Raw genomic sequence first — 27,990 nt, forward strand, 5'->3', positions numbered from 1 at the left:
CAGATCGACAAGTCAGATATGGCCTCTTGGCCAGCGCGGAGGTCAGGGCAAAATGATGATAGTCATTAAGCGCTGGGCTTTGGGCGATGGTTTAATGATAGAACTTTTTCATTTGTTTGGAACAGTGTGTGCATTTAGAAGTTTGAATAATGTGGTGAAGACACCCCCAAGCTATGCTGAATACAAATACCATCCATGTAGGTGAAGCTCCTGGTCAGGCAAAATCTGTAAAGGAAAATGGGAGAAGTATTCAGAGGTCAATGTTTCATCTTCTACACTTCAGGTCATTGTCACAGTAAAGTAGTTGGATGTAGAAGAGTTTTACCATGTCTGACCTCCAATAACAAAAGTAAGCTCAACTCAGTAACCTCAGTCTCATAGACAGACAGCAAAGGAGGAATCCCGTCTCTGCCTCCTTTAAAATGGAGCAGCCACCATGTGCATCAGTAACCATATTACCTCAGCTGTCAGTCTGAATAAGGCCAGGCTTTGGGATCCTCCCGTCCCCTAATCCTCACTACAGGACAGAGCTTGTCCTCTTTAAGAGTCTAAAAGAAACCTCAGAACAGGATGGACACAAATACATGGAGCAGGGAAAGAACTGGGTCTAAATAAGTCAGCAGGTAAGAGGATGCAACCAGGTGGACTTTCTGATATATCGCTAAATATTTTGTTAGGTTTGTTTTAGCTAAAAGTGATTAGTTCAGGTAAGATATCAGGCTTTAGGCTTTATCCTAAAGCACCGTTTATCTGTGTTGTGTACTCATATGAGTGTCATCTTTTTCTTCATACTATTAGTCGGATTCTACATGAATATTAATTTTTTAGGGACTGCATGAACAAGTGATACAGAAATAACAAAAAAGTAACCGTAGCAGTACCGAAAAAGTCACAGGGGATAGAGAGGATAAAAGAGGGGGATTCTCTGAGGCAGCGAGTCACCAAGGGGAGGGCAACAGGATACAACTAGTGGGTGGACCTTGATTGTTTCTGTGCACAACAAGTCTCTCACTTAGTTGCTCCCTTTCCCTCAAAACAAGAGTGTTTTACATGATTTAGAGTCAGTTGGTGTACAGACAGATCCCCTCCATCTTCTGTACTTTTATTGCATCAATTCCTTTTTTTTAGCACTACCCTGGGGTTTCTTCCATCACTTGAAGTTTCAAAGTTGCACAAAGACCCGGATCTCTCTCTGGACTGACAAAACAAGTCAAAGTGCTGCAGGAAATTAAGGACTCTGAGCTGCACTTGCCAGCTCCAAAATAATGGCAGAATGCATGGTGCATGCCAACCCTGCCAAGGTGATCCAGAATCCAAAGGCTGACACAAAGGACCTAAGTGAAGTTTCAGCTGAGTGTGCATCAGCTGCAGCAGTCAAAGTCAGACCGGCACACCTGGGGATGATTCGAAGTTTGTCCAAGTCGGACTCTGACTTGTTGGCGTCACCACTCACTGAAGAGGACGAAGGTCTGGTGAGCCGCAGTGGATCGGTGTGTAACTGCAGCTCTGTGCAGCTGTCCATGGAGCACATGCCTTCCTTTGCCTCTGAGTGGGATGAGGTAATACTCAAGCTCTGGGAATGGGAAACAAGTGGGAGGGCGAAGAGGACAGAGGGAGTGGCACTTGCAGTTTTTTAGGCATGGACAGGCTTTCAAGCAGAGTGTGTTAATGTCATTAAGAGAGATAATGTGTTGGCAAATGTAAATGTGTGAGAAAAAAAGAGAGGCTGATAAGAGAAGCAACAAAGGATGTGGGGAGGGGGGGTTGCAGAGAAAGTAACGGAATGGGCAAGGCAGCACATTTCAGGAAAGAGGAGGAAGGACGGAAGAGGGGGAGAGTATAGGCAGCAGTATGAGTGCGATCAGGAGTCCAGCAGAAGGAGTGATAGAGTAACTTTACCCAGGCTGTTGGCAGAGAATGCCTGCGGGCGAGTGCTTGAATGCATGAATGGCTTGATCACTTGCACCGACCTCCCTGTAGCAGCCCTGGCATCCAAGACTAATTGGGCTTGTGCTGTCATTCCACATCCACTCAGTACATGTCTCAGGGGCCGACCCACGCTTCCACTGTCTCTTCCTGCACTCCTCTGGCTTTTTTGCTTCGTCTTGCGCCATCTACTTTCAGCCCACTGTGAGCAATCCCAACCCCACCCCACCCCCAACCCCATTATCCCCATAGGCCTTAACTTGTGATTTTTGAGCATTTTGCAGCATCGATGCAGCACATCCTGAGGCAATGCGAAGACGATGAGATGAATAATTATTTCTTACCACAACCTCCAAACACATTTAAATAGTTGAAACCTGTGGGGACAAAGACTGAGAAGTGTGGGCATATTGTTTATCATTATGCAATTATTTTAATGTCCACAGCACAGCGCAAGCTGAGTACTTTGTGTTTTTGGTCATAATCTTGACTTACAGTCGTTTTAAACCTGTTTGGACTTGACTGAAGCTTGGACCAGTTCAGGTCTAAGTTTAGTTACACCAAGGCAGGATTAACTACTGTGGAAATTCAGCCCCGTGTTAAATGGTAACTGTAAATGTGTTAGAAGTTTGTACCAATGAAGTGGAATACAAGCTCAAACAAGAAACCTAATCTTAAGAAAAAAGGGTCTAGATAAATCTTTACAACAAACACAGTACATTGTCACTTCATAATATACAGAAATCTTGAACTATACTCCTTTCTTTGTCACCTCGCTCTGTCCTGGGTCTAATCTCTGCTCCACCCCTTTGCCCTCTAACAGAAATATTTTTTCAGACCATGTTGGGTGGAGTGTCCTGTTCTCAACAGCATCCTGTTTTGCAGCTGTTCCCCAGTGTCTGTTTTCTCTTCTAGATATAAAGTCATTTGTTTACATTGGGGATTTGGGTGTGCGTATGGAAGAGGGCAAAAACTGACTGTGGCATATGTTTATCTCATGAAGCAATCAACCACCACCGTTGACATTATAAAGCAACAAATGAGGCTCAGATGGACGCTGGACTTTAGATTAGATACATAAACACCTTCTCACACAAAGCCAAAATGCTGGATACAAACGTTGGCATTTGGATTTTGTTATTACAAAAGGAACATATAAGTTGAGTATAACCTTTAAACTGCACTGACATTTTCAGTGATACATATAGTATATATTTATGTATATGGTATATATTTAAATTATACTGTGTCTGGTAGTCTGTGGAAACACTTTTTGCACGCTATTGCAGTGAGCGCACTTAGTATCATATTTAAACTCCCCTTAAGAAAGAGAATAATTAATTAATATAACAAGACTATCTGTTCTGACAGTGCTTGCTCTCTGAACTTCATCATCAGGTGGCATGAATGCAGGACTGCATATTTAAGTGTGTTGTTATATAAAAGGTAGAACACAGGGACACATTAAACCTTCAAGAGGAGTTCTTAGTCTAATTAAATACATTTTTATTAAAGATAAACACTGAATGGAAACCTCTACACACTTGGCTCTGTATATTGTATGTGGCTCCTGTTCGAAGGTCCTGATTCATTTCGGTCTATTATGAGATCCTATACCTGCGCTGTCTGCTTTTGTTGGATTAGTGACAAATACTTTTGACATTTGTCTAGGGCTTCAGTATAGATGCTATTTCTGTATCTCTCTTTATTGCCAAATTGCCTTTGAGTAAAATTAAAGTATAAGGATCCGTAACAAAACTTGTATTTGGATCTAAAGCAAAATTTCAAAGCAAACCGACTAAGATCACTTAAAAGACACAGTGCTATTATGTCATCTCTGACATGACCTCTTTTGGCTACTGCTGGTTAGAGCAATCAGCTTGATTTTAAAAATAGTGATAAGTAGAGTAAAAAAAGCAATTTTTTTTGAGAGTGTAATAAATAACATTTGATTTGACTGTGATTTCACTTTACATTTTTGGAGGGGGTAAAGAAGATGTGAGCAAAAACATACAAAAGTTAGAAATCAGCATGAAATGGACAAATAGTAAAAAGAAGAATATTTCCAAAGCAGACATGCTTTCACACTTCCACATCATCTGACACACGAAAAAAACTAACCAAACCCAGCTTCAGCGGAAAATGCAGTATGACGTCATCACGCATTTCGGTGCTAAGTTGGTGACATAACCTCGCAGCATCAAGTTTAACTCCCTGTGATGACAACGACGACCCCTGAACGCGTTTAAGGTTACTGCAAGTAAAGTAAGGTAAATCTTCAGGTTTAAAAGATGTTGTACACAAATGAAGTAAAGTTATTCTATTTTATAACCTACGCTGCAATTAGTCCAATGTCAACTATAATCTAATTGTTATAACTTCACTTTGTTTGTTAATCAAAACCTGCATTAGCTCCAGTGCACTTACGTGTTACGTTACATTGCAGTCGCAGAGCTGCACATTTGCTCATGTAAAAGTTAATTAATCAGCAATTTTTAAAAAACCCGCCGGAGCATTTAAAATTAATGTGGCATTGATAATGCCAGAATCCATAGAGTCTCTTTTAATCATCTGGAATAAAATGTTTTGTCAACTATACGATAAAAGTCATTTAATGGTTTTCCACAAATTCCCACTCCACAATTCGCCACACTGTCTAGCTACGTAGCTAGTGGAGGCGCTTTGATTGATTTGTGTTTTGATTGAATCCAGCGCAACTTCCGGGACGAGAAAAGCGTTTAACTACTCTGTCTCTTCAGACGTCACCACCAATAAGTTGTATCGAAAGCAATGGTTGAGCAAAGTTTGCTAACTTTAGCATGTTAGAGGAAAATACCAGTGCTTAAAAGCTAACAATAATGTTAACGCGTTGCTAATGTTTCACTTGACAAATTGCTAGAATTAGTTTTTCAGATATTGTATTCACATGGTAACACGAAACCACAGTTACTGTTAGCATTTCTGAAGTACAAGTAGCAAATGTATGAGCACTGTCGAGGTGTTGCTAGCTTAAGCATTATTCCCTTTGTAGAATTTAGCCTAACATTAGCTTTATTGCTTTAAATGCTTTTAATTGAGTGTCTCCCCGAAGATTAAGCTACTAGATGACTTTAAAGGGTTTTTTATAAAACAAAATTCAAAACAAACCCATATAAATTGCAATTAATGTACAAAAACAACAACTTTTAACTCGGAACTAGCACGTCATAGGTGTGCTGGATTGGCGAATACTACTTGGACATCAATTCCCAATAATCTTGTTATTAAACTTTAATGTGCTGATTAAGTCTTTTCTCTACTTAACTACTCAAATACTAATGATTATAAGCTATATAACAACACCGTGCAGGACCAGAATATAATTGAATGGTTTACTTTGTTCAACTAAATTCCCTAACCTTAACCTAACTACTCAATTGTAAGATTAAAAAGGCAGCAAATTATAAACTTTATTTGTGCATGTGTGAATTTTACATTGTAGTTTTCTTTTCCATTTTGGGTTAATACCACAACCCTATTATATAAGAATATGGCACCTCAGTGACCATAACACATGTTACTAATAATAGAAGTGGCAAATATGATTAAGGTGATTGATGTCTTCATTCCATCTGTTTAATAGTCAAAAGGCAGAGGTTAACATAACTTCATGTTTCAGATGCTTGAGTGGCTTCAGACGTGTGCTTCATTACCCAGCTAAGATTTTAAAATGCTTTTTTCATTTAGTAATGTCTAGAACAGGACCCCTAATGAGAATACCCATATTTAGCCTGGTATAATTTCACATGTTTGTACCTCAAAGACCTTTGTAACATATATACATTTGATAATGACAGTAAAAAAAAGACTAGTTAGTAGTTATTTCCACCATATTAAAAATTAGTTTTCAGTATCTTAAAAATTTGGGTTCATCACAGTGACTATGAATGAGCCCAGAAAATATTTTCATGTTGGTAATTCACATTGATGTAAAGTGAATATTTTTTGAAGTACATGTAAGCTGGTTTATAATTTATATAGAGCGCTACAGCAGAGTGAACACATCCCAAGATCTGGTTTGACAGATGTGGTACATGAATATGAGAGTAGTGGTGATGGTGCGTTGGTACTGGGTGGAGAAAGACACTGTCTTCTTTCACCTGTCGCATTGCCCATAAAATAATGTAACACAAGAGACACCGCAGTCTAAGCAGTTTGCTCTTTAATTTACTGGGCTAGATGTGTTCAAAACCTTTTACTCTGGACAAAAAGCTATATGAGAATTCAGATGGCAGAGACGGTTTAGGTGATACGAATATCTGATTTCTATTTTCTATTTTTTTGTGCTGATTACCATCTTGAAACTGTAATCGGTCTTTTTTTGTTGCCAGATTAATGGATTTAGTTGTTAGTTCATGACAGAAAAAGCTGGACCAATAGTATTTGCTTATCTAAAATGTTGACCCTGTTATTTACAAACATTAACAACAAAATAAACTGTAAAATGTTTTTATACTTGGAAATCACATTTTGCAGGAAACATATTGCCAAGCAGTGACATTTACATGGAAAAGAAATTGCAAAAGATTGATTAAAATCAAAAGCAACCTTCTGTAACCTTTCTATGATGTTTATTACAAAATAAAACTAGAGGCATTTGGAGTAGGGTGGTAGATGGTCATATGACATATTATCTTTCAAATGCTAGTTCCCTATTTTAATGTCAAGGGCTAGTTATACAGCATTAATAGTATTATCTGTAGAGTATAGTGACTGAAATGTGTCCACATCATAGAGTTACTTATAAAGCGCTTAGAGCTGGCTTTGAATGTAGTTTATTTACATCTTAAGTCAATTTATTGCTTATTTGTAGGATCAGAACTGTTATGCAATAAGTTTGGCTTATTTGGCCAAATATATAAAGGGATTTTGCAATGATTTGTATTGACACTAAATCTCAGATATTGTTGGATTAAAGCATCGGCTAAATCACTAAATATAAATGTAAAGCTAAAGTATGGAGATTAAAAGAAAAAAAAAAATTTTTTTTTAGTAGAGAGATGCTCCATAACATATCATGTCAAAACATTTGAGTTCCATTTTTCCATACTCTGTATTATTGTGGCTGTGTAAGGGTACCTTGCTCGTGTAATTCCACAGGCTTTGAGATTGAGAGCATTCCTATGGACCTTACTACCCATCACTAGTTGTACTGGTTGTCTAAACTTCCTCAGTAATACTTTACTTTGGTGTTGCAAATGTGTACAATATAGATTTTCAGTGTGCAGCATAGTTTTACCTAGAACATACTAACCAATAACACATTTTATAAGTGGGGGAATTGTACTAGAGTTCATTATATGAAGAGATGGTTCTAATGTTTTGCCACATCGGAAAGCTGCTGTATTGGATTGCATTACATTGTACAGATGTACCTAATGGACTGGACCGTAAATTTAGATACCTTGTCATTTCTGATAATCATTACTGTAAGTGTATACAGCAGGTACAGCATAAGTGTGTACAGCAGGAGGTTCTCTTATTGTAGAAAGCTGGAATCAGAGAGTATTTGGCATTATTTCACAATTTCTGCTTGGAAAAAAGAAAAATGAACATAGTTGTCATAATCTAGATGATTGAAAACATTAATATTAAAATTCAGCTCCAAGATATCAGTCACATTTACTGCTGAAGTCTGTTCTTGAGCAGGTGAAAAAAAATACATAGAGGAATTAAATTTATGATAATCTGACATTCTCTGACATTAACTCCCAATTCCAGCATGGTACCTGACAAGCAGAATTCAAACAAATGAAGTGTAAGTATGTCATACAGATGTGTTTAGAACCTTACCGTAGATTTACTCATAAAGTTACCAATCCTCAGTAACTTCATGCTGTGTGCTTTCAAAGCTGACAGAATAATGAAAACACATAAAAATCAAGGGCACTTCTAGAGTGAATGATATGATTTGGGTCTTGCATAGTGTGCAGCTAGTGGCCCATCTGTCTTTATTGACAATAATTTGAAGGAGGTAATCCTGTTTCCAGACCAGCACCAGTAAAGCAGTCTGTCTTTTTTGTTAGTTTATTATTTCCAGCCACCATTTCCATCGTATGCTCTGTTTAGGAATCGGTACTTCAGTAGCGTTTTCTATGGCACATTGCGTGTAAGATAAGTTCACATCATCTCTCCTGTATTAGCTGACATGCAGTTGATTAGATAACAGAGAGGCGAGGAAGAGAAGCAGTGCCATGTAAGAAATGGTTAAAAGCTAAACACAGAGCATAAAATAAGAGGACATCAAACACAGCCGCCTGTGCTACTAAAATTATTGGTGATGTGAGCTGAAATGTCATGCTCCTCCAGAAATGTGGCCCAAATCCACTTTACATTACTATCGAAATTTCATAGAAGTGTTTTAAACAGTGTAAAACTGATACATTGTGATATATTTAAAAGTACTAAATGTGTTAATTCTTCACTGCCATGTCAATAAACACTAATGGACTAATGGCAATGCAGTCCCCAAATAAAATCAAGAAGGAGATTACAACTGAAAAGGAAAACTTAACAAAGTAACTCTAGGAACATTGTGCAAAATACTAAAGTATGGTTTACTTTCTCTATTGAAAATGTGCTGTAGCTATGTGAAGAGTTGGTATAATTGACCACTCATAGTTAGTACTACATCTAAATGATGTAGTCCATCTTATTTTTGAACTACAAAAATGTATACAGTGAAGTTATGCACAGTATGCATACAAATCTAACTTCATAGAGCCAAACCTGACCTCTTCAAATGTCTTGTTTCGTTTTTTCCAAAATATGCCAACTTCAATTATTTATTATGTTTATGATAAATGACGAAAAAAAAACAAAGTATGTTTAAAAAAAAAAAACGCTATTATTTGTGAATATTTGGCATTGTTTCACTACTGAAACTAATACAATGAACCTGTTATGGAAAACAATATTTTTCTTTTTAACTTCAAATAATCGACTAATTGTTTTGGCTCAGGGTCAGTCAAAGTACGGCACCTTTGGAGCAGTTTTCTTTCAATGCTAGCCACTCACCTGATGGAACAGCAGAATCCAGTTTTCAAGCCAAATTTTCCATTTAATTTTATAATATAACACTTTCTATATTTTTTGGGAACAGAGCCACAAATATCTGACCCAATGATGCACATTGAGTGTAGGTATAATAGGACTGTACAGGTATTCACCAAAGCTATCTGACTCTGGGGGGAAAATGGCAAACTCATGCCCAATAAAAGTTATCAAAGTATTATAATACATTTACTCACTAAACTAAAGTCATACAAAAGTGTCTGGCCATAGAAAGCCCTAGAAAATTGGTGAAGTTGCATTCTCAAGGTTTGTGCTCTGTTGTGGAGAGTTTTGGAGCTCATAATAATCTTTTAATTTTTAAAGACTCAAAAACTATAATCTGGAGAAGGTCCAGTATAGAATATGTTTAAACTCTAAACCATAGTATCTAGCTTGCTATATGCAATGGATCAGGCTTTATGTGCAAGATGATATGTAATATTTCAGCACTTGACACTGGTTTCCTTTGAAGCAGCATTTGGGTGACAGGTATTAATAAAGGTTCACTTAAGCTTAGAAGTAAAGCTGTGTGTGTGTGTGATATAGAATGCAACTGGGTTAATTCAAAGAGTAATGCAAGGTCTGTATTGCTGGAGGCATATGCCATGTGTCCCACGTGCCTGACTTCCAAATGATTCAAGGCTTTTCCACAATGTTGATGCCACTAGCGAAGTGCATCGGGCTTTTTCAAACACTAAATATTGCATCAAATAAGCCTGACTCTGTCTCTGGTGTCACCAGTGAAAGCAGAATCAGCTTTTCAGGATTGCAGAAATCTTCATTGCTGATTTGTGAATAAACTGCTGTGGTGATTCTAAATTTAGCTCCCAGCCTGATTTGCAATAGATCGCACATAGAACTGCTGCTAATTGCCTTGTTTAAAGTTGTCAAAGCATCTTCTGGAGCTTCTATCTGCTATGATAACCTCAGAATATTGAATACAGTGTCAGCATGTTTTGTGGTGCTTAGTACACAAATTGCTTACACTTGTGATGAGATTATTGTTCCAATGTGCTGTTCATATAATAACTCCTAGACTGCTTCCCTGAGTTGGGATATCATGACTCATACATATCCTCCTTTTATATTGGTGATGGAGAAATAATAATTTGCTTCAAAATTAAATGTTTCCATAAAGGCAGCTGAATGTTTGAAAAACAAGCCTTGTGTTTGAATGTTTAATGAGAGGGAACAGAAGCGTGACAGATTAGGGTAACAACTCTTCTAACACTTGTACTGTAAATGTAGCCATCTCATTCTCTTTTAGACTGCTTGTAACAAACTGTGAGCTGGGATAAGGCTGTACTGATTCTAATGCTTCTTTTGATTTGTTTTTTTTTTTGTTTTTTTTGTTTTGTTTTTAAATGACATTTTAATACTTTTCTTTGCCTCAGTGCCTGTAAACACTACTGCACTGAGATTTTGGCCGGAATCATTGAGAGCGGAATACTGAATGAGCAAAAATGCCAGGTTCAACTCTATATATGCTTATCAGATAATTATATTGACTTTATTAACCCCATAGTTCTGCCCCAGGACCTCTATTATTCAGATCAAGTTGTTTATAAAAATCTAATAATGTACAAGTCAGTACATGTTACCGCATGCCTTGCCCTTCAGAGGTCTACCCAATCAGAGACTTTCAGTGATTTCTGCTTAATGAGCAAGTTTTGCAATATTCCTATTTAATGTACTTTTATAATGAATAATACCTGAAGGGCTTTGCAGCATATGGTAGAGTGTAGCAGAAGGTAGAAGAGTATAACAGAGCAGGTAGGCTGAGAACAGAGAGGAGCAAAAGGCGTTATCCATCAACAGGATATCACAGATTTAAACTGAAACTTTGACTTGTAGGTATTTATAACTTTAGCTTTCTTCATAACTATAACAAAACATAATGTGAGTGAATACTAGTTGTATTAAATGTGATCGACCTCTAATCCTAGTTTTGGGGCAGTTGCCAATCCAGTGGATCAGGTTAATGAATTCCTGCTAGGATGAAAACATTTAAAACGTTCACTGGCCCACCTACACTTTCTGTATCCACTCCTGGCACCACATAATGTATCTAGCAGCAAATACAGTTGGTCTCAACCTGAGTGATTATGCAGCAAAATAAACAAAAGCAAACAAACAACCTGGAAATGGATTTTCTCTCTCCTGGAAAGTCAGAGACTACTTAAATAAACATTTTTTGCTCTAAGCCTCTAAACAACTCCTTTCTGAGTGACTCTGTAATCTCCTGCATGCAGTGTTGTGCTCACTTAACCTTGCAGTAAGCTGTTGCTTTTTATTTATTTTTTATTTTTTTGTGAAGCCTAAATAATACAGGTCCAAGAGGGCAATCAAATACTCACTAAGAAACAGTCAGCAGCTGATCTGAATCTCCAAAGGGTTGGTTTGTATAGTGCTTGGCTGTAAGACTTTCTATAGGCCTCAATAAATTGGAGCTTCAAAAGCCTCTAGATATTAATTCACATCATTACCCTGTCGTGTTTTCGCTGAGCAGTGGGTCGGTCGTTGAATTGCTGTCCATGTTGGATTGTTGCTTATATTCCATCCCTGCAGAGAAGCCTATGTCCTTCTAATCACTCTCTGCACCAGCAGCTCTCTGTCCTAACTCATCACCCAGTGCCACTCCTTAAATATCACTGTTTTTCAAATAGGTTTTGTTATGTTGGGATGGAGAATGGTTGTAAACATTTCATGCATAGAAAATGTCTAAACATATGGAAAGGAATCACCATTCCCCTCCTTGATTCATGCCTGTTCTGTTAACAGATTGAGAAGATCATCAACATGATTGGGGCAGGAATTGAAACATCCAAAAACAGACAGCCCACGCCAAGCTCAGGTAATGCGTCACTAGTTATTCTGTGTCCAGGGTGATAGAATTTTAATTTATGAAGAGTTGGACTGTGTGGTACTGTATGTAATTTATTGGTTGGTTAATGCAAAGTGAGAAATTGGACTGAGGGATTAAGAGTCTTATTCATTCTGAAGCCATTCATTCTCATTCAACCGTTCATAAAGCTTCTAAATGCCCCTAGTACTTCATTGATGATTGTCCCCTAGAGTTTGTTGGGTGGAAGTTATATGTAAAGTTCGCAGCAGTCAAACGTTTTACACTCTGTAAATTATTAAAATTATAGGCAACAACAGCTTTTATAAAAGCTGTTTTTTGGTATTTCAACTATTGTTTGATTTATGCTTATTGCAGATAAATTGGTGTTTGTGTTTATAATGACTAATAACTAACAAGAAATTAATGTAATGGAAAGCCACAGATAAATGTTTCTTTTTATTGCCAAATTGACTATTTCTCCCCTATACCATTGACAAACGGGATTTAACATTTCTTTGTAACACACTTTGATCTACCAAGTAAATGAACAACTTTATCATATTTTGCCTTTGTCAGTATTGTGCTGAGTAGGTTTCAAAAATATGTGCAGTTTATTTGTAGTTAACCATGAAGCTGACTATGTAACATACTGTACAATACCCTTATGTCATCAGTTGGCACAAATATAAGACTAAGATTTCTGTGGAAATAGGGTTGAAAAGATTGAGGTCCTCTCATAATTGAGGATGAGGTGATTAAGTGTGTAAGACTGCAGGAGTTTCTGTTGACTGCTTTTCCATATTAACTGCAGAGATGAACCAGGTAGAAGTCTGTTCAACATTACAGCATTACAGTAGCTGTCATAGGGTCTGTGTAATTGGAAACTTCTGACTTGCACTCTATTGGTGTTGTAGCAGCAGTTAGTCTCAAAAGTCTAAAGCTGACAGAGTGCTCATGTCATAGGTTATCTGACCAGCGGAAAAACGTGCACGATTGAGACTGATTCAGATTTCGCCTCTTCCCCCCTCCCTCTTATAAATACTGATCACTGAGAATCAAACAGGTTTGTTTTTAAACTAAGGTTATCCTTGTTACCTGTTTAGGGTGATAATATATTGGTGAGAACTATTCAGTAATTATATATATGCCCCTCGATAAATTGTTGATGTTTTGTGTATCCATTGAAATAATACTTGGCTATTTGAGATTCAACATGGCATTTGTTTGGCACATCACTGTCATTTTTTACACACAAGGTTTCCACTTTATTGGAAATCTAATTCTGGATTCCCCTCGCTGTCATATTTTTTCTGAAGTTATTGTAGATCTCAGTAGGGCTTGAATTGATAGTATGCTTCATCAAGTGCCCTTCAGGCAGTGCAGAGGGAGAAGCCAGCTGGCATCAGCTCAGTTTGTTTAGATAACACTCTGAGTTGATACAGTGTAAACCTACCTTCATTAGATACTCTGCCATAGGAGGTTCATCACACAGGGTTGTGTAACAGCATCTTAAAGTCCACAAAGGGCTGCTTTCTAAGTCTCATTAGATTTATTTAGATAACATTTCCGTTAGTTATGTGTCTCACTGACCACAGCAAGGTGTAATACAACCCAAGCTGAAAGACACATGGAGAAACAGTAAAATACCAGTTTTTTTTTTTTTAAAAAGTGCGGATTCATAAAAATAGAAAAGGAATGACACTGGCATTAGGGGAATGGGACTTTTACTACTGCAGCACTGGGTAATTACAGTCTGTTAAATCCTGCATCATTTCTTCCTTTCACTCTATAAAGCAGACAGTGTGTGCCTTTGTGGTCTACGTGGTTAGCGTGACCTATGCAACCAGTTCAGGTCTACCAAGATTAAAAATAACTTCTAAAATTAACGTTCCTTTTTCTTGTCTTAAATATTACGTTCAGTCATGGAAAGAACATGTAGATAAATTGTGTAAATATAAATATTATATAAAGTGCTTTTACAGCAACTCTCAGGGACAGCATGCAGCTCTGTGTGCCTTGGAATAAAAATATGGAAAAAGCAGACAATTTAAATAACATAATTACAATTCTACTCAAATAACAGTAATAAATGGTTGTAGCAACAGCAGTTGCATTTTCACCATCAGCATTTTAATATTTATATAGTACATCAGTTCCTTCCAGGTTGCTTTAATTATGACAGAGTTTTTTATATTTGTTAGTATTATTTTATGCCAAAAGAAGATGCATATTAAAAAAAAAAAAAGTCCTCAAGCAAAGCTGGTTTCCTTGGCTGTGATAATTTATAATTTAAATTGTAGATTGACTCCCAGCACACCCAAGTACAATTAATTGCTATCATAACAATTAGAGCCTAAGGTTATTTTACATTACATAAGAGGAAATATGTTGGGTTTTTTTTTCTGTCACATATAGATGCGTGCTATTCATACACTTTGTGTAAGGAATGTCACATGGAAGGTGTCCCAGATTCAGCTGAGTCATGCTGTTGCTGCTCCGATTTTAATCGGGATGTGGAAGTAGTTCTGGAGGTTGAAAGGATGCTGCTGTTGTTTTTGTATGTGTCACCTGGCCCAAACGGGTACCTTTTTAGAGTCATCAACCTGAGAGAGGAGGAGGAGGGAGGGAGTGCGAGGGATTATACAAAATGCGAGACTAAATTGTCACTTCTATCCAACCTTTGTACATTTGTATTGTGACGGAGATGGGTAAACTTCCTCGGTCTTTGTTTTTGGGTATTTTGACTGCATACACATTTTCCTTGTATCCTGCCTCTCTCATGTCAAGCCAAGTACAACTAATTTACCTTCAGGAAACATCATCTTGTTGTGGCTATAAAAACAGCCTTCCAGTTTTGGGCTGTTGTTTTTGCTTAACCATGGAGTTGTTTGTGTTGTGTGCCCATCACGAGTGCTTCGATCGTGTGCTATGAGAGCACTGAGTAAATGAGCTTAAAAAGAGTGAGGGAGTGAAGATAGAGCTCCGCTAACAGCACACAGGAGGCATTGGCTCGGTTTGTGTACAGGCACACTCTTACGTTCAAAGGAAAAAGAGTCCGCCTTCAGTTTCCCTGAATTAATTCAGCTTTGCGGCTTATTTTCTTCAGTGCTTGGGTATGTTGACAAGGAGCTAGTGCTTTTCTCCTGCTCTGATAAAAAGGCACGACTGGGCACAACCTCTACCTTTTCCCCTGTAAATAGGTCTTTCTGGGCGCTCATCAAAGCCAAGTCTAAACCTCGCAGTGCCTAACATTACTGAGATCCACTTGGATAGATTTGACAGCTTGGCCTGTTTAACGGGGGATAAGACAATGACCCAGTTCCCCCCCGTAGACGGGTGCTGGATACTCTGTGAGTCAGTAATTAGGTTCTACTATCGTGGGCGGTGTTGCTGTCCCAAATGAATGGAAGTAATTGGATGGGGTGACTGGTATTTTTAACGGTCTTTGTCTGGATATGGTGGTGCAAGTGCTGACTTAGGTGTGACGCTCAGGAGGAAAGAAACAGGAGGAGGATCTCATAGTGAATCATAATTAGTTGACTTTAATCCATCTTACTTACTTTTTACCATCTTATCTGTCCAATATGTTTCATTGCCTCCTCCTCCGTACGTCCTTTTCTGTATCTTATCTTTGTCCTTCTCTTTGTTTCCCACTCTTTTTCTCCATCACTCCTATTTTCCATCATTCTTTTTTTCTGTCGGAGCAAATCTGACAGCAGCTACTCTCCTGGTCCTCACGGATGACTGAAGGGTCACGGAGACCTGACCTGGCCTTTCACCTGATCATTAACGCCAGAGCAACAGCGGTACAGGCAGCCAATTACGGAGGAGGTTCAATCAATAGCCGCTCACTTTGCCATACTCTGTTGGCACCACTTCTCCTTGCCCTAACTGCCTTACTGACTAGCTGACTACCCATCTTGGAATGTGTGAGGTGATTGCAAGCAGCTTGAAAGCCTGCATAATTACGCTCTGCCTGCAGCTGTACCCAGATAACACCAGTGACGGACGCAGTGAGCAGCTCTGCATAGGTGGGTGCTAAAGTCTTCCGCTCCATGTGTCGAATCTGGCAATTCTCTCAAATGGCTGAATTTTATATTATCTCACTTGTTTATCTGAGCTTTTTCACTGTAAGTAGCCTCCGTTGTGCTCTAAAAACGGATGATGTGACATGATCATCTGGAAGTACATAATGCAGTTTGCCTCTTTTCTGTCATGCTGTATGACTGGGCTAGATGGAAATGGACTTGAAGTGTGTCTCTTCCCTTCTCATCTCGTCTCTCATTTTCCCTCTCCTGTACGAGTGCATTAGAGATTCTGCTGACTTGAATCAATGCTGCCCCCCCTTGTCCTATCATTAAAGTGAGATGTAAATGAATTAAAGCCATCTGCTAATAAGCAGTGACTTGATGAGAAGCTTTGTTTGAGTATCCTGTGTTAACCTAAGTTATTGCAGATGCTTTTGCAAAACAACATTGGATCTCTGTTTATATTCTAGTCCTACTCTGCAGAAAAGGACAGTGATTTTGGGCTCTCAATGCTTGTTCCTCGCCACTGATGGTGGCGTCCTTTCTGTACTGGCAAGATCAGAGTGCCTTTGTGCAATTCTAATCAGTGCAGCGTGGATGAGCGGGGGGAAGAGGTGGGGTAAGGTTAGAGTGAAGCAGACAAGAGTGAGTATGTGTGCGTTTGTAAAGGGAAGAAAGCGTACAAAATAGCAGGGAAGAGAGGTAGACAGGGAGGTGAGGAAAAGAGTGTGTATGTGTGTTTGCATCTGTCTGTGTGTCTGAGAACGAGAGGCAAGAAGCGAGACGGAGTGCAAGACAGAGAGAGAGAGAGATAGAGAGGGGCAGAGGGAGGGGAATTGATATAGTGAAAGAGAGAGGGAGAGGTGGTTACGTGGAGCAGTACCCCACTTCATCAGGCAGCATACGGCAGCCCTGCAGTGCGATCACACAGTATGAGAATGGGGCTTTGAGAGTGAGCGCAAGAGAAAGAAAGCAGAGAGGGACGAGAGGACTTAAAAAGAAGAGCTTGAGGGATTTGCTAGGATGAGAAGGGGTGATGATTATTGAGTCTATTGCTGTCGTGGATGTGGGAAAGACGTGGCAGCATTGGCTGAGGTTGAAGCAGATCTGTGGTCTCCTATGTAGAAGTAGCCAGCATCAGGACGTTATGCCCTGTGAGCAGTGAGGGGTAACGTGTGTGTGAGCCAGGAACAGCTGCTGTGACTGCATCTGCGCTGCCTGCATGTCTCAGACAGGCAGGGGATGCAGCAAACCTCTGCCCTGAGCACAGAGGCTGCTAGCTGTACCCAGCAAGTAGAAGAGCCAGGTGGGCTAGGATGGGAATGTGGGGCGCCTGCCTCAGGAAGGAGCTAGCTTAACCTGCACTGTGGTCCTGCAGTCATCCTTGCTTCAGAATCAAGAGGCTCACCTGCCGTCTGTTGGATCTGAACCTGGATTTACTGCTTTGAGAGATGAGAAGCACGTTCTCTGGCAGAGCCAAACAGCCAGCAGCTTGCTGTAGAGTGTGAATGCTGGTCAGCACAGGGAGCACTGGCACCACCAAGGACACCAAACCTTTTTCCACTGGCAGACCACTTACCTGGAGCTTAATCCAGGAATCTATATTTGGATTTGATCATGAATTGAGGAGTTTGGAATCAGCACACTGTGGAAATCCTAAGTCAACGTTTCTTTTTTGATGTAGGATTTACAATATGTCTACCTGACCGTACTCCGTGTGGCTCTGGAGTAAGGACGAAACATGTTTTGAGCAAATGTGTATTCCTTGATCAAAAATAACCTGAGTACCTCAACAGTACTTTAGAATGCTGCTACCTTCATTGTATGAGCCGTGTCCTAGCTCTCAAAGAGGTTGACCAATGAAGCCATGGGACTCAGCCAGAGCTTTACAAGTATGTGGTGAAAATGGTGACAAATTTATTTTGGGGGAACTGAATAATATCTGTGATGGAATAATTTCTGATTTTAGAAAAAAACCATGGGGATAGTTTAAGCAGAGTAAATTATGTGTGATGTATGAAAATGCCTGATTTAGTCATAATTTCCATTTTCCCTGAAACTGAAAAATATCTAGTGTCTTGACTTACACTGTTCAGTATTACTATGCTTTTGGACTAGCTAGGCACTTGTTTTTACATTTGCTCATCTGCTCACTAAAGGAATGTTTAGTGAACAGTGTTTGTTGGAAGATGCCGTAGTGGCTCAGTCCAACATAACTAACAATACCAAGCTTCAGATGGGCTTCCTTCCCTGCACTACCTCCACCCTCGCCTGACATTTCCAGTCAGTCACACTAACACCAGTGGGTGTAAATTAGCCTAGTCAGTCCCCTGCAGGGCTTGAGGTGGGCCTGCAGCACTTTCTACCCTCCTACTGTGTTTGAGTTAGCCGGGCCCCCGCCTGTACTGTGGGAGCCCCTCAACCCCAGCCTGGACCCTGTCTCCCCCCCACCCTGCCTGGTGCTGCTGCACTCGGCTCTGCCTCTGCTGGCCGAGGATGATGTGGCAATGCCATGTGTCGTCCTCTGAGTGCCGCTGCTACCGGCTGAACGGCTTCTCACTGCTGAAGCGCTTCCCTCTCTCGGCAGATGGGGCCTGTGGTAAAGCCCTGGACCAGCCGGTTGGAGAGTGGCTGGAGCACGTGGGGCTGCCGCAGTACGAGAGCAAGTTCCTGCTCAATGGCTTTGACGACCTACGATTCATGGTGAGTCACCTGCAGCACGTCATCTCAAGGGTCGGTTCCATTTTACATCACTCAACCCCCCCAGTCAACCTAGCTCCATTTGTCTTTTTATGTCACCACTCTGCCCCCTGCTTGTCTCTCAGCAGCTCCACTCCCCCCTCATCTTTTCTCTTTCTCACTCTTCCTTGCACACTTTTTCTTCCTTCCCTCTTTCTGTTTCATAACCCCTTTTCACCTCTGTGCAGTGCATGACCCTGTGAGGATTTATGGCCCCTCACAGAGCCCTTTTAAATAATATTTGCTGTCACCAATAGCAGGACAAATGAATACCAGAATCCATTAAATATTTCCTGTGTTCCCAATCCTACTTTCTCTTTTACAGTACAATTCACTATAGTCACCTGCTCACTCTGTATTGAATGCTCTCATTTACAGTCACTGTAGTTTATTCTAAATACTGTACACTTTGCATTGTTGCTCTCCAAATCTCACTAAATCCTCTCACCCATTATGATCTGTGCTCTGGTTGTTGTGCTTATGAGACGTCTTGCACTAACTTCACACTGTATGAATACAGCACAGCAGCATGCTTTAATGTTATACACTATACTATCAAATTTTGTTAATTACATGTGTTAGAATGCAAACATAATTTTTGGTGATCTATTATTTAGCAAGTTTATTTAGCAATTTTTCACCAGTGTTTTGCAATTTTTAATGCCTCTGTCAGACTATATATGGATAAATTGAACATGTAAAGAGCATCAAAAGTAAACTTGACATTTCATTTGGTAGTGTTTGTAGGAAAACGCCATGTTGCTGCAATCCCTCGGCCATGTTACTCTGAAAAACATAAATGTACACTGTATATAACTAGGCCTAAACGATAAAGACAGACATTTCCCACACCACAGGGCTGCATTAGCATTATGGCCTGTATGTTACGTCAGTTTTTTCACAGCAGAACACAGTAATGTAAGACCAGTAAGCTGAGAGGGAAGTTGTCTGCATCCAAAGCTGTGAATACAAACACTTGTTATAGCTGAGGACTGGTGCTCTCTGATCTGTTTTTCTTTCTGGTAAGGCATGACATCACAACATGTGGGTCCTCATAAACATGTGATCATCCCTACTAGTACTACTCATACTCTGCACATATACTGTGCTGTGCAGGTGCAAGCTAGTCTCTACTGCTTAGCAAAAGACCACATGGCTATATGTGTTGTAGTAATATACAGTCATGGCATGCGTTAAAAGGATTAGAGCCAGATCAAAATTCCTAGGCTGAAAAACAGGATCCGCAGATGTTAGCTTATTGAAGATAAGCTGGTATGAAATACAAAAACATTGCAGTACAGAACTGCCAGACAAATTTAAGGTATTAGGTAATTTAAGTAATTTACCTGTTACATAGTTTGTCCACCAGAGAGAATTGACACATGTACTGTATTGTAAAAATATCTTACTGAAGACACTGAGGGGAGACGGAGATGTACAAGATTCGTGTTCTTTAGGATTTCGCAGCTAAAGAACATGATCATCATTCATACATTACTCCTTACTGCTCACAGGGCATAATGTCCTGATGAGTAGGTAATTTAGGGAACTAAAGAAATCACTTACAAATTCTGTTTATTTTTTTATTTTTTTACTAATGTAGTAAGATATTGTTTAATAGTGGATAGTTATCTAAGTGGTAGTTAAAAAAAACAACAAATCAACCTTCTAACCTTCTTCTCTTACCAATTGGGTTGGAAGATTCCATGTTGCTCAAGATTTCTGGGCAGTTATGTGATGAGCACTATGGGTCATTAGGCATTGTGATGTTCATTTTCATGCCGCAACTAATGTGTCTGCTGGACTTGATGCATCAAGAAGATAAATCATTAGCTTCACAAGGCAAATTACCCATGGATATTTACAAGGATGTGGAGGTTGCAAACAAGGGAAAGGTCAGAGTAGTCAGCTAGACATTGTGAATGTTTAATATTGTGCCCTTTTAGATTCTGTCAGACTTGCTTCAGATGTCATTAATCTAAGGGAGCTTGAACATCAGAATTTGTTTGTGGGATTCATTGGAAATAACAGCAGTCTCGTCAGTATATGGGTGTACACATTTTCAGTTTCATGTCACGTTTGAATACATTTGCGTTATAATTTCATGTTAAAGAACAATAAGGCAAGAAAAGGGCAATAACTTTCATCCATGTCAGAAACTCTCTACATGTGAAAAGGTCACAGTAAAGTCACAGCAGATCTTTTTACACTCTCTTTATCATTTGTGAGCTCAGAAGAAGACACAAAGCCTCCTCGGTCTAATTCTGCGATAGCAGGAACGTTGGCATACAGTACCAGCCATACTGTACCTACCAACCACGGCTGTCACAGCTAAAGATATACAGTGCTGCCTCCAAAGTTTCCTTGGGCCCGCCCATCAGAGCAAGAGAGCAGGCACTCACATGAGTCGGCAAGGCTCTCTGCATGTGATGATTGCTCTGAGATGCAGCTTTTGAGGGATCATAAATTATAAACAGCGGTGTGCCCATTCTCATAATTTTTACACGATGATTATCATTTTGTGCGCCTTTCATGTTAGCAGAAGTGGGGCGCCCGTGTCTTTCTTCTCTTGGTCTCCATGCCGTCACATTTTATTTTCATGGACAAAAATTCCACATGATTTTTGTTTTATTTTGTGTTATGCTTTGTTGCTCTGATGCCCAACATAATGTGGCAATGAGGCAAATTGTGCAAAACATCTTAGATGTTCCCATCATGCATTTACATTGCATTTCTCCCGCATTAATATTGCATCAGATTCTGCAGCCCACTCTTTCTCGAATGTTATAATGTGGAACTGAACATACATATTGTAACACATAAATTAAGCACTTCCTCCTTAGCCAGATCATTGTTACTCCTCCTGACTCTTAAAAAAGTAACAAGGTTTGTATTTTCTAAACAACTCCTTTGGGGCAGAGCAATAGTGCAATTCTAATTCATTCTTGCATCAACTGAGTGCATTTAGTGAGACGAAGGACTTCACTGCCATGGCTACATCTGCAAGTCGTATCAGATTAAGTCAAACTACCATAGCTCATAAGCTATGTAAGAACTGAAGCATACATTCCTGTCACATGTTTAAATGCAGCATGAAATAATAAGTTTCCCATGCCTCCCGAGGCATCATCAAACTTCAAACTGTGTGAATAAAAGTGGGGAATCTATTTTGGGCCTCCTTTACATCAGTCCCCATTTCCTTTTGACCTTTTATTCTAGCGATCAGTGAGTAATCTCCCAACTGCACCCTGCTACAGGCCTGTGAATTCTGCTGCATTGTGCTGTGAAACGAATCCAGAGAGAGCAGATTGAGTAAAGACTACAGAACATTTTAACATTCTTGGCCAGGAACAATCAATCTGCAGCAGTCCGCAGGGAAAATGCTTAGCTCCACATTTTCAGGGCTCTCCTTGTGTCTTTAGTCTTCCTTATAAACTGGAATAAGATAACTGAACATGAACAGCTACATTAAACACCCAAGAATCCGCTTTTACATCCAGATTTGGAGAAGTGGACAGCGATTGCTGGTTTGTTGTTTGTATGTCCTAAATTAGGCACTTGTTACAAATAAAAGTGAAAGATTTATTTGTTCTTGGACTGTTTAGTTTTCCTCGAATGAAACTCGGCAGCAAAAGGATCCTGTAAATGCTGCTGCAGTTACGAAGGCTTTGTTCCCTCTGACTCGCAGCACATTAGATTGATTACTCTTGGCGTGCACAATTTATTTGACTTCATTGTCCTCCCACTCTACTGTTACTGCTTGTGTCAGAGACGTGCATTTTCTGTGTGTGTACATACCGCTACAATTTTGACCTGGTAGTTACATTGTAGAATATGACGCTTTTATTCAGCTGTGTTCTTATAGCTACTTGTCATATCCTATTGTGCTTTATGTGTGAATACTGTACTGTATGCATTTGTGTGTGTGAGTCGTATATCCGTGCAAGGGATTATTAGCTTGCATGCGTGTGTGCTTGAATGAGTGAATGTGTTTATTTGTGCCTGTCACTTGTGTTTGTGCACATGTAGGGAAGTAACGTGATGGAGGACCAAGACCTTAGAGACATTGGGATCACTGACCCAGGACACAGAAAGAAAATCCTCCATGCGGCACGCAGCTTGCCCAAGGTACTTAACATCATAACATCATAACTTAACCTCAGCACTGAGGAAGGACGGTGACTGACAGTGTCTCATTGGAAAAAAATAAAAATAATTCTTTTTTCAAAACAACAGCAAGCAAAAAATAGACAGGAAATATTTTGTGAATGTGGGTAGATGCAAAAGGCATATTGTTACCCTCATCAGAGCTTAAGTATTGATCTTTCAACAAAATGTGGCAAATGGAAAAATATTTTTAGATTCCAAGTTTGAGGGCAAACAAATCAAAAGCGCAAGAAACTAATAATATTGCCTTACTAAAAATGAAACCAACCTACATATGGGATTATATCACTAAGTATAACTTTTAAGTAGTGCTGCTTAAGAGGAACGATTTGGACATATTGTACAATGGGATGATAAAATTGCTTTGACTGGACATGGATTGCTGTAAGAAAAATGGCTACAGTTTATCTAGAGAGAAAAGAATGTTTCTAGACCTGTGAATAGGGATGTTTGATGATCTCCAGCCACTCTAGCTGCTCTGTGAGACTGTGCATAGCCATAGTGGTGCTTGAGCTGAATGCTAACATCAGCAAACTAACATACTCACAATGACATTGCTGACATGCTGATGTTAAGTAGGTCTGGTAACTACGTTCACCACTGAGTCAACACGCTGATGTTTGCTACACAATGCCATAAGTTATGCATCTTCTTGGTAATAGAGAAAGTAGTCAGATCAATACTTGTTTTGTCCAAAATGCAGCCTATTTAGCTTAAAAACCAAAAATGTCAACCTGTTGGTGACACTAGAGGGAAAAGTCAGTAGGAGTCAGCCTTTGGAAGCCATAAAGGTCTAAATCAGTTGTCCATCTTTAGTGAGGTATAATTACAGCCACCACTGGAAAACAAGAATGAACACTGCAGTTTGCTGTCACCTATTTTCCACAGTACAAACAATTGTTCCATTGTTGTCTTCTTTACCATATGTCTCGTTCTCCGCTGCACAGGTAAAAGCACTGGGCTGTGATGGCAGCACATCTCTTGCCTCCTGGCTAGATGGCCTTGGCCTGCATGAATATCTGCCTAACTTTCTTTCAAGTGGCTACCGCACCCTGGAGTGTGTTAAGAACCTGTGGGAGCTGGAGATCGTCAATGTAAGACAATCCATATATCCATTTTCTTTTTCTCTCTTACGGCTCTTTCAGCTGATGCTTTAGCAGGAAATTGTTCATTGTCCTCTGTTCTGACAAAGTCATTAGAAGTCCTCAGTTTTACTAGTCATGTTTGAGGTTAGGAGACTTAAATGGGATGCTAAAATATCAGAAAAGCACTGTGTAATGAAGCATGGACTACATATGAAACTCTTTCAAAATGACAGACTAAATAGTAGATAATAAACATAAAATGTAAATTAAGAAGCCACTGTATATAATTTGGTTTCATTCTTATGGAAGAAGTGTAACATTTTAAGGTAATTTGTTATTATAAAGGAGTCTACATTTTTAGGGGTTAAAAGTCATTAAGGTTATTGAGAAATATTTGTATGAGTTAGGTTTAACATGTGGATAGATGTAGATATGTTTTTTTGTTGTTGTTGTTGTTGTTCTGTGTGCAAGTTTAATCTATAACAATAGTTTTTCTCCTGAGTTTTCCCTGATCTTTAATTTTCTTTGAATCATTTGACTTAATTTGGCTTTTAAAGTTGTTTCATATCAGCCAAGAAATAACCAGCCTTTAACTGAAGTTTACAGCATGTGATGAGCGAGTGCAAGTAGTCGTTAGTCTTGTAGGAGTGAGAAGCCAGGATTGTTTGAATCAATTGCACTACAGGCAGTTTGTAGATATAATTGCCAAAGAGGGGCAGTGCTGCCACCTCATAACTAGATGGTTGTGGGTTCGTGTCCCCGGCCGACCGTGGCCTTTCTAAGTGGAGTGTTCATGCTCTCCCCGGGCTTGCGTGGGTTTCCTCCGGGTACACCGATTTCCTCCCACAGTCTGGAGACATGCGTGCTAGGTTAGTCTGTGACTCTAAATTGCCCGTAGGTATGAATTGTTGTCTGTCTGCCTCCATCTCTCCGTGTTGGCCCTGGGATAGGGTCCTATGACAGTTGGGACCCTAAACAAGATAAGCGGTTACAGAAAATAACTAGATGGATAACTGTCCTTGATTTAAACTGAATTTATACGTGGGGGGGTGGTGCCGTACTTATGGAGCCTATGTGCACAGACTCAGAGGCTGAATGTAGCTGATGTGCACCTCCGCAAAACAAACTAGACATGAAAGAATTTAAATATAGTTAAAGTGGAGGGTATACAGTGCAACATGACGCCTTGTATGTTGACTGCTAAGGCAGCGTGACAATTTATCTGGGGTTTGTTTGTGCTGTACAATTGTTTTATAGTTCTGTTATAAATATATTTACAATAGAGTACATAAACCGATGCTTCCAAATATGCTTACATATTTACATTTTACAGTTATAGTCATGGAAAAGAAGGCATTATTTTGATGATGACAGGCAGCCAGACAAGCCAGATGCAGATTTCCATGTGTGTCTATTTGTGACCAACACAAAGGCGACTGCGGCCAAATGGCAGAAACCAGCAGCAGCAGTAAAGCAGCAGCCAAACATGCTGTATATGCAATGTGTGAGGGATGGTGTCCAGCAGTCTGCGATGCAGTACAGAAAGATGGGTGAGAGAGCAGGGCACATTACTTTCACTGTGCAGAGTAGCAGAACTGCCTCTGAGCATCTTGGCAGAGTTTGCTTTGGCCATTACATTTTCCACATCCTCCTCAGCATCCTTTAGTGCATAGTATGAAGCATCACGCTGATCTACAACCTGCCTAAATTTCCCGTAAATCCCAAGCAGATTTATTACTATTTAAAACTTCTCTTATTTCACAAGCATCATGCACCCTGATCTCACTGGGGTTTTGTACAGGGAAATAATGAAATCCAGAGTAGAGACAAGTTGTACAGCAGTCTTCTTCCTATGACTCTCACTGAGTAAATAATTAAACCTTCAGACAAAGAACCATATGAGCCTGTCATGGACTATTTTGTACCAACCGTATAATTGCAAGTGTAACATTTATCACTCCACATCCACTTTTACAGGATGAGCATCGATGCTAATAGCCAATTATGCAAATATACAGTATTGAGATAATGAGTTTCAACTACATAAAATTAATCTCTGGTTGTTCGTCTGAAATTTTTAGCCGCACAAGCTTCAGTGGTATGTGTGAAAGGTTTGCAGAGACAGATGCCACAGTTATTAGTGTGGCACTTGAGTTTGCAGTCCTAAATTGCTGTAAATTAACAACAGAAATTATGACTAATGAAGTGGAGCTATGCCCTACTGTTATCTGTGAATTCCTATCTTATTCGATTATTACCTATAATCATCCAAAAATTACTCTTCTCTTATTTAGGAACTATATCTAAAACTGCATTGTGAATGTGAGTGTACTGGGACGAAGACGGTGCTGTACTTTAAGCTTATGGCAGAACAGATTGAGGATGAATTATTGACTTTGGATGCCTTCAAGTAAGGAGTGCATGCCACCAACTGTGTGCAAGTGTATTTTATATAAAGGCTGTTGACAAATTAAAGGAAAAAGCAACATGAAGTGTCTTTAGTAAGGTGTGGGGCCACCACATATCACCAGACCAGCTTCATGAGTCCTTGGTGTTGATTCTACGAGTCTCTGGAGGCATGGAACAACATTCTTCCAAATGATTTCACTGCATTCAGTTTTTCATGATGGTGGTGGAGAGCACTTTCTAAAATGATGGTCTAAAATCTCTCATAGGCTAACTTCCCCCACCCCCTCCTCCTGCTCTAGTGGTTGGGGCATCATCACCCTTAAGTAGACCACTCTCATTGGTATAAAATGTTTCATCATAGGATCAAACTGATCACTCAAACACTGATTTTATTTGTCACCCTACCCTCTAAGGGGACAACTGCCAAACTATGCCAGCAAATGCAAAGCAAAACAGAGTCACTGAATCCCCTCGTAGGGGTCAAGCATTAAGGCCTGGCGCTTGCCCATTTTTTGGAAGATATAGTGAAGCGTGCCTCATCTGACCGCTCCTCTGTGGTTCAGTGCCTTTGGTTTTTGCCCCACTGAACCCTTGTATATATTCATCTTCGTAAGGAGGGGCTTATGCTTTGCAACCCTACTGTAATATCCCACTTTGTTGGATTGAGGATAGATTACTGATCAGGGCGTGCACTGACATTCTCAGTCGCCCAAAGAAAAGTTGATCTTACTCAGTTTTACCTTAAATAGTGTATCACACTAATGTAAGAGCGTCATAGTCACCGAATGTGTAGTCAGTCACATTTTCTAAGTTTATTCACTGACCTTTCCCATAGACCCAAATGCAGATGTCACCTTTAGTCACAGTTTCCAGTGAAACACTAGCTGATTGAGCAGACTTTGTGACTGAAGAAATTGTCATTCATGACCCAACAGTGAGCCCTATTTTAGGACACTTAACATCTATTGCTCTCAACATCTTGATCCAGATTCAGAATCAACTGGGCCTGCTCAGCATTTAAAAACATGCCACAGTGCATGATTAGATGTTAATTGCTCATTTGTACCACGCAGTGCACCTGCATCTCCATTTATCATGTTTATCTTTTCATTTAATCGGGTTTTTCTTTTAATTTGTCACCTGTTTGTATCTCTATTAGCTTAGTCTGGACACATTTTTGTGTATGAGACATTGATGTGTCAATGAAATGTAAAGTCTCTTTCCACTGTCCTCTCTAGGTTATTAAGGTTGGTCCCCTTGGCCACAGGAAGAGAATCATCGCCTCTTTAGCAGAGAGGCCCTATGAAGAGGCTCCGACTAAATCCCGTCGTCTGTCCCCTATTTTGGTAAGTCTAGAAATCTTGATATTGATACAGATGATATATAGGAATCTTTTTAGCTCTTCATTCAGGGTATTTGTGGGTTTTGATAATTCTTAAAGCATTCATGTCTTTTTCCTTTAAATGTTATTTTACAATATTATTATAATTATAGTGCATTTTTATTTCCAAAAGCATTTCCAAAAGCATTGACTGTAAACTACTGCAAGTTTGTGTGATTTGGACCAAACAAACCATAAGAAGACTTCACCTTTTTACTGCAACAGGGATTTTTCACTATTTTCTGACGGCATACAGACCCAACAAGAAAATTATAGACCTAAATATATCAGCTTTGTTTTGTGCACCTTTTATAAAAG

General features: G+C 39.6%; 1 protein-coding gene across 6 annotated transcripts in view; it reads left to right on the top strand.

The window, feature by feature from the left end:
* The first annotated feature begins 1,010 nt into the window (after nucleotides 1-1,010).
* anks1ab (ankyrin repeat and sterile alpha motif domain containing 1Ab) overlaps nucleotides 1,011-27,990 on the top strand; it is a 41,040-nt gene continuing 14,060 nt past the window's right edge. For 3 of the 6 annotated variants that reach the window (XR_010914374.1, XM_067503486.1, XM_067503487.1), the window contains exons 1-6: nucleotides 1,013-1,559; nucleotides 11,800-11,872; nucleotides 18,479-18,594; nucleotides 22,660-22,758; nucleotides 23,745-23,891; nucleotides 27,530-27,637. Coding sequence is in view for 5 of the 6 variants with exons in the window: in XM_067503486.1 (XP_067359587.1) it covers nucleotides 1,266-1,559; nucleotides 11,800-11,872; nucleotides 18,479-18,594; nucleotides 22,660-22,758; nucleotides 23,745-23,891; nucleotides 27,530-27,637 (837 nt within the window). In the remaining variant the exon portion in view is untranslated. Of the gene's footprint in view, nucleotides 1,560-11,799; nucleotides 11,873-16,329; nucleotides 17,784-18,478; nucleotides 18,595-22,659; nucleotides 22,759-23,744; nucleotides 23,892-27,529; nucleotides 27,638-27,990 lie in introns of those variants that run through there. The other 3 variants (XM_067503489.1, XM_067503488.1, XM_067503490.1) reach the window with 3 other exon arrangements.

This window comes from Channa argus, chromosome 5 (assembly GCF_033026475.1).
Source record: "Channa argus isolate prfri chromosome 5, Channa argus male v1.0, whole genome shotgun sequence".
In the NCBI taxonomy this organism is placed as follows: Eukaryota; Metazoa; Chordata; class Actinopteri; order Anabantiformes; family Channidae; genus Channa; species Channa argus.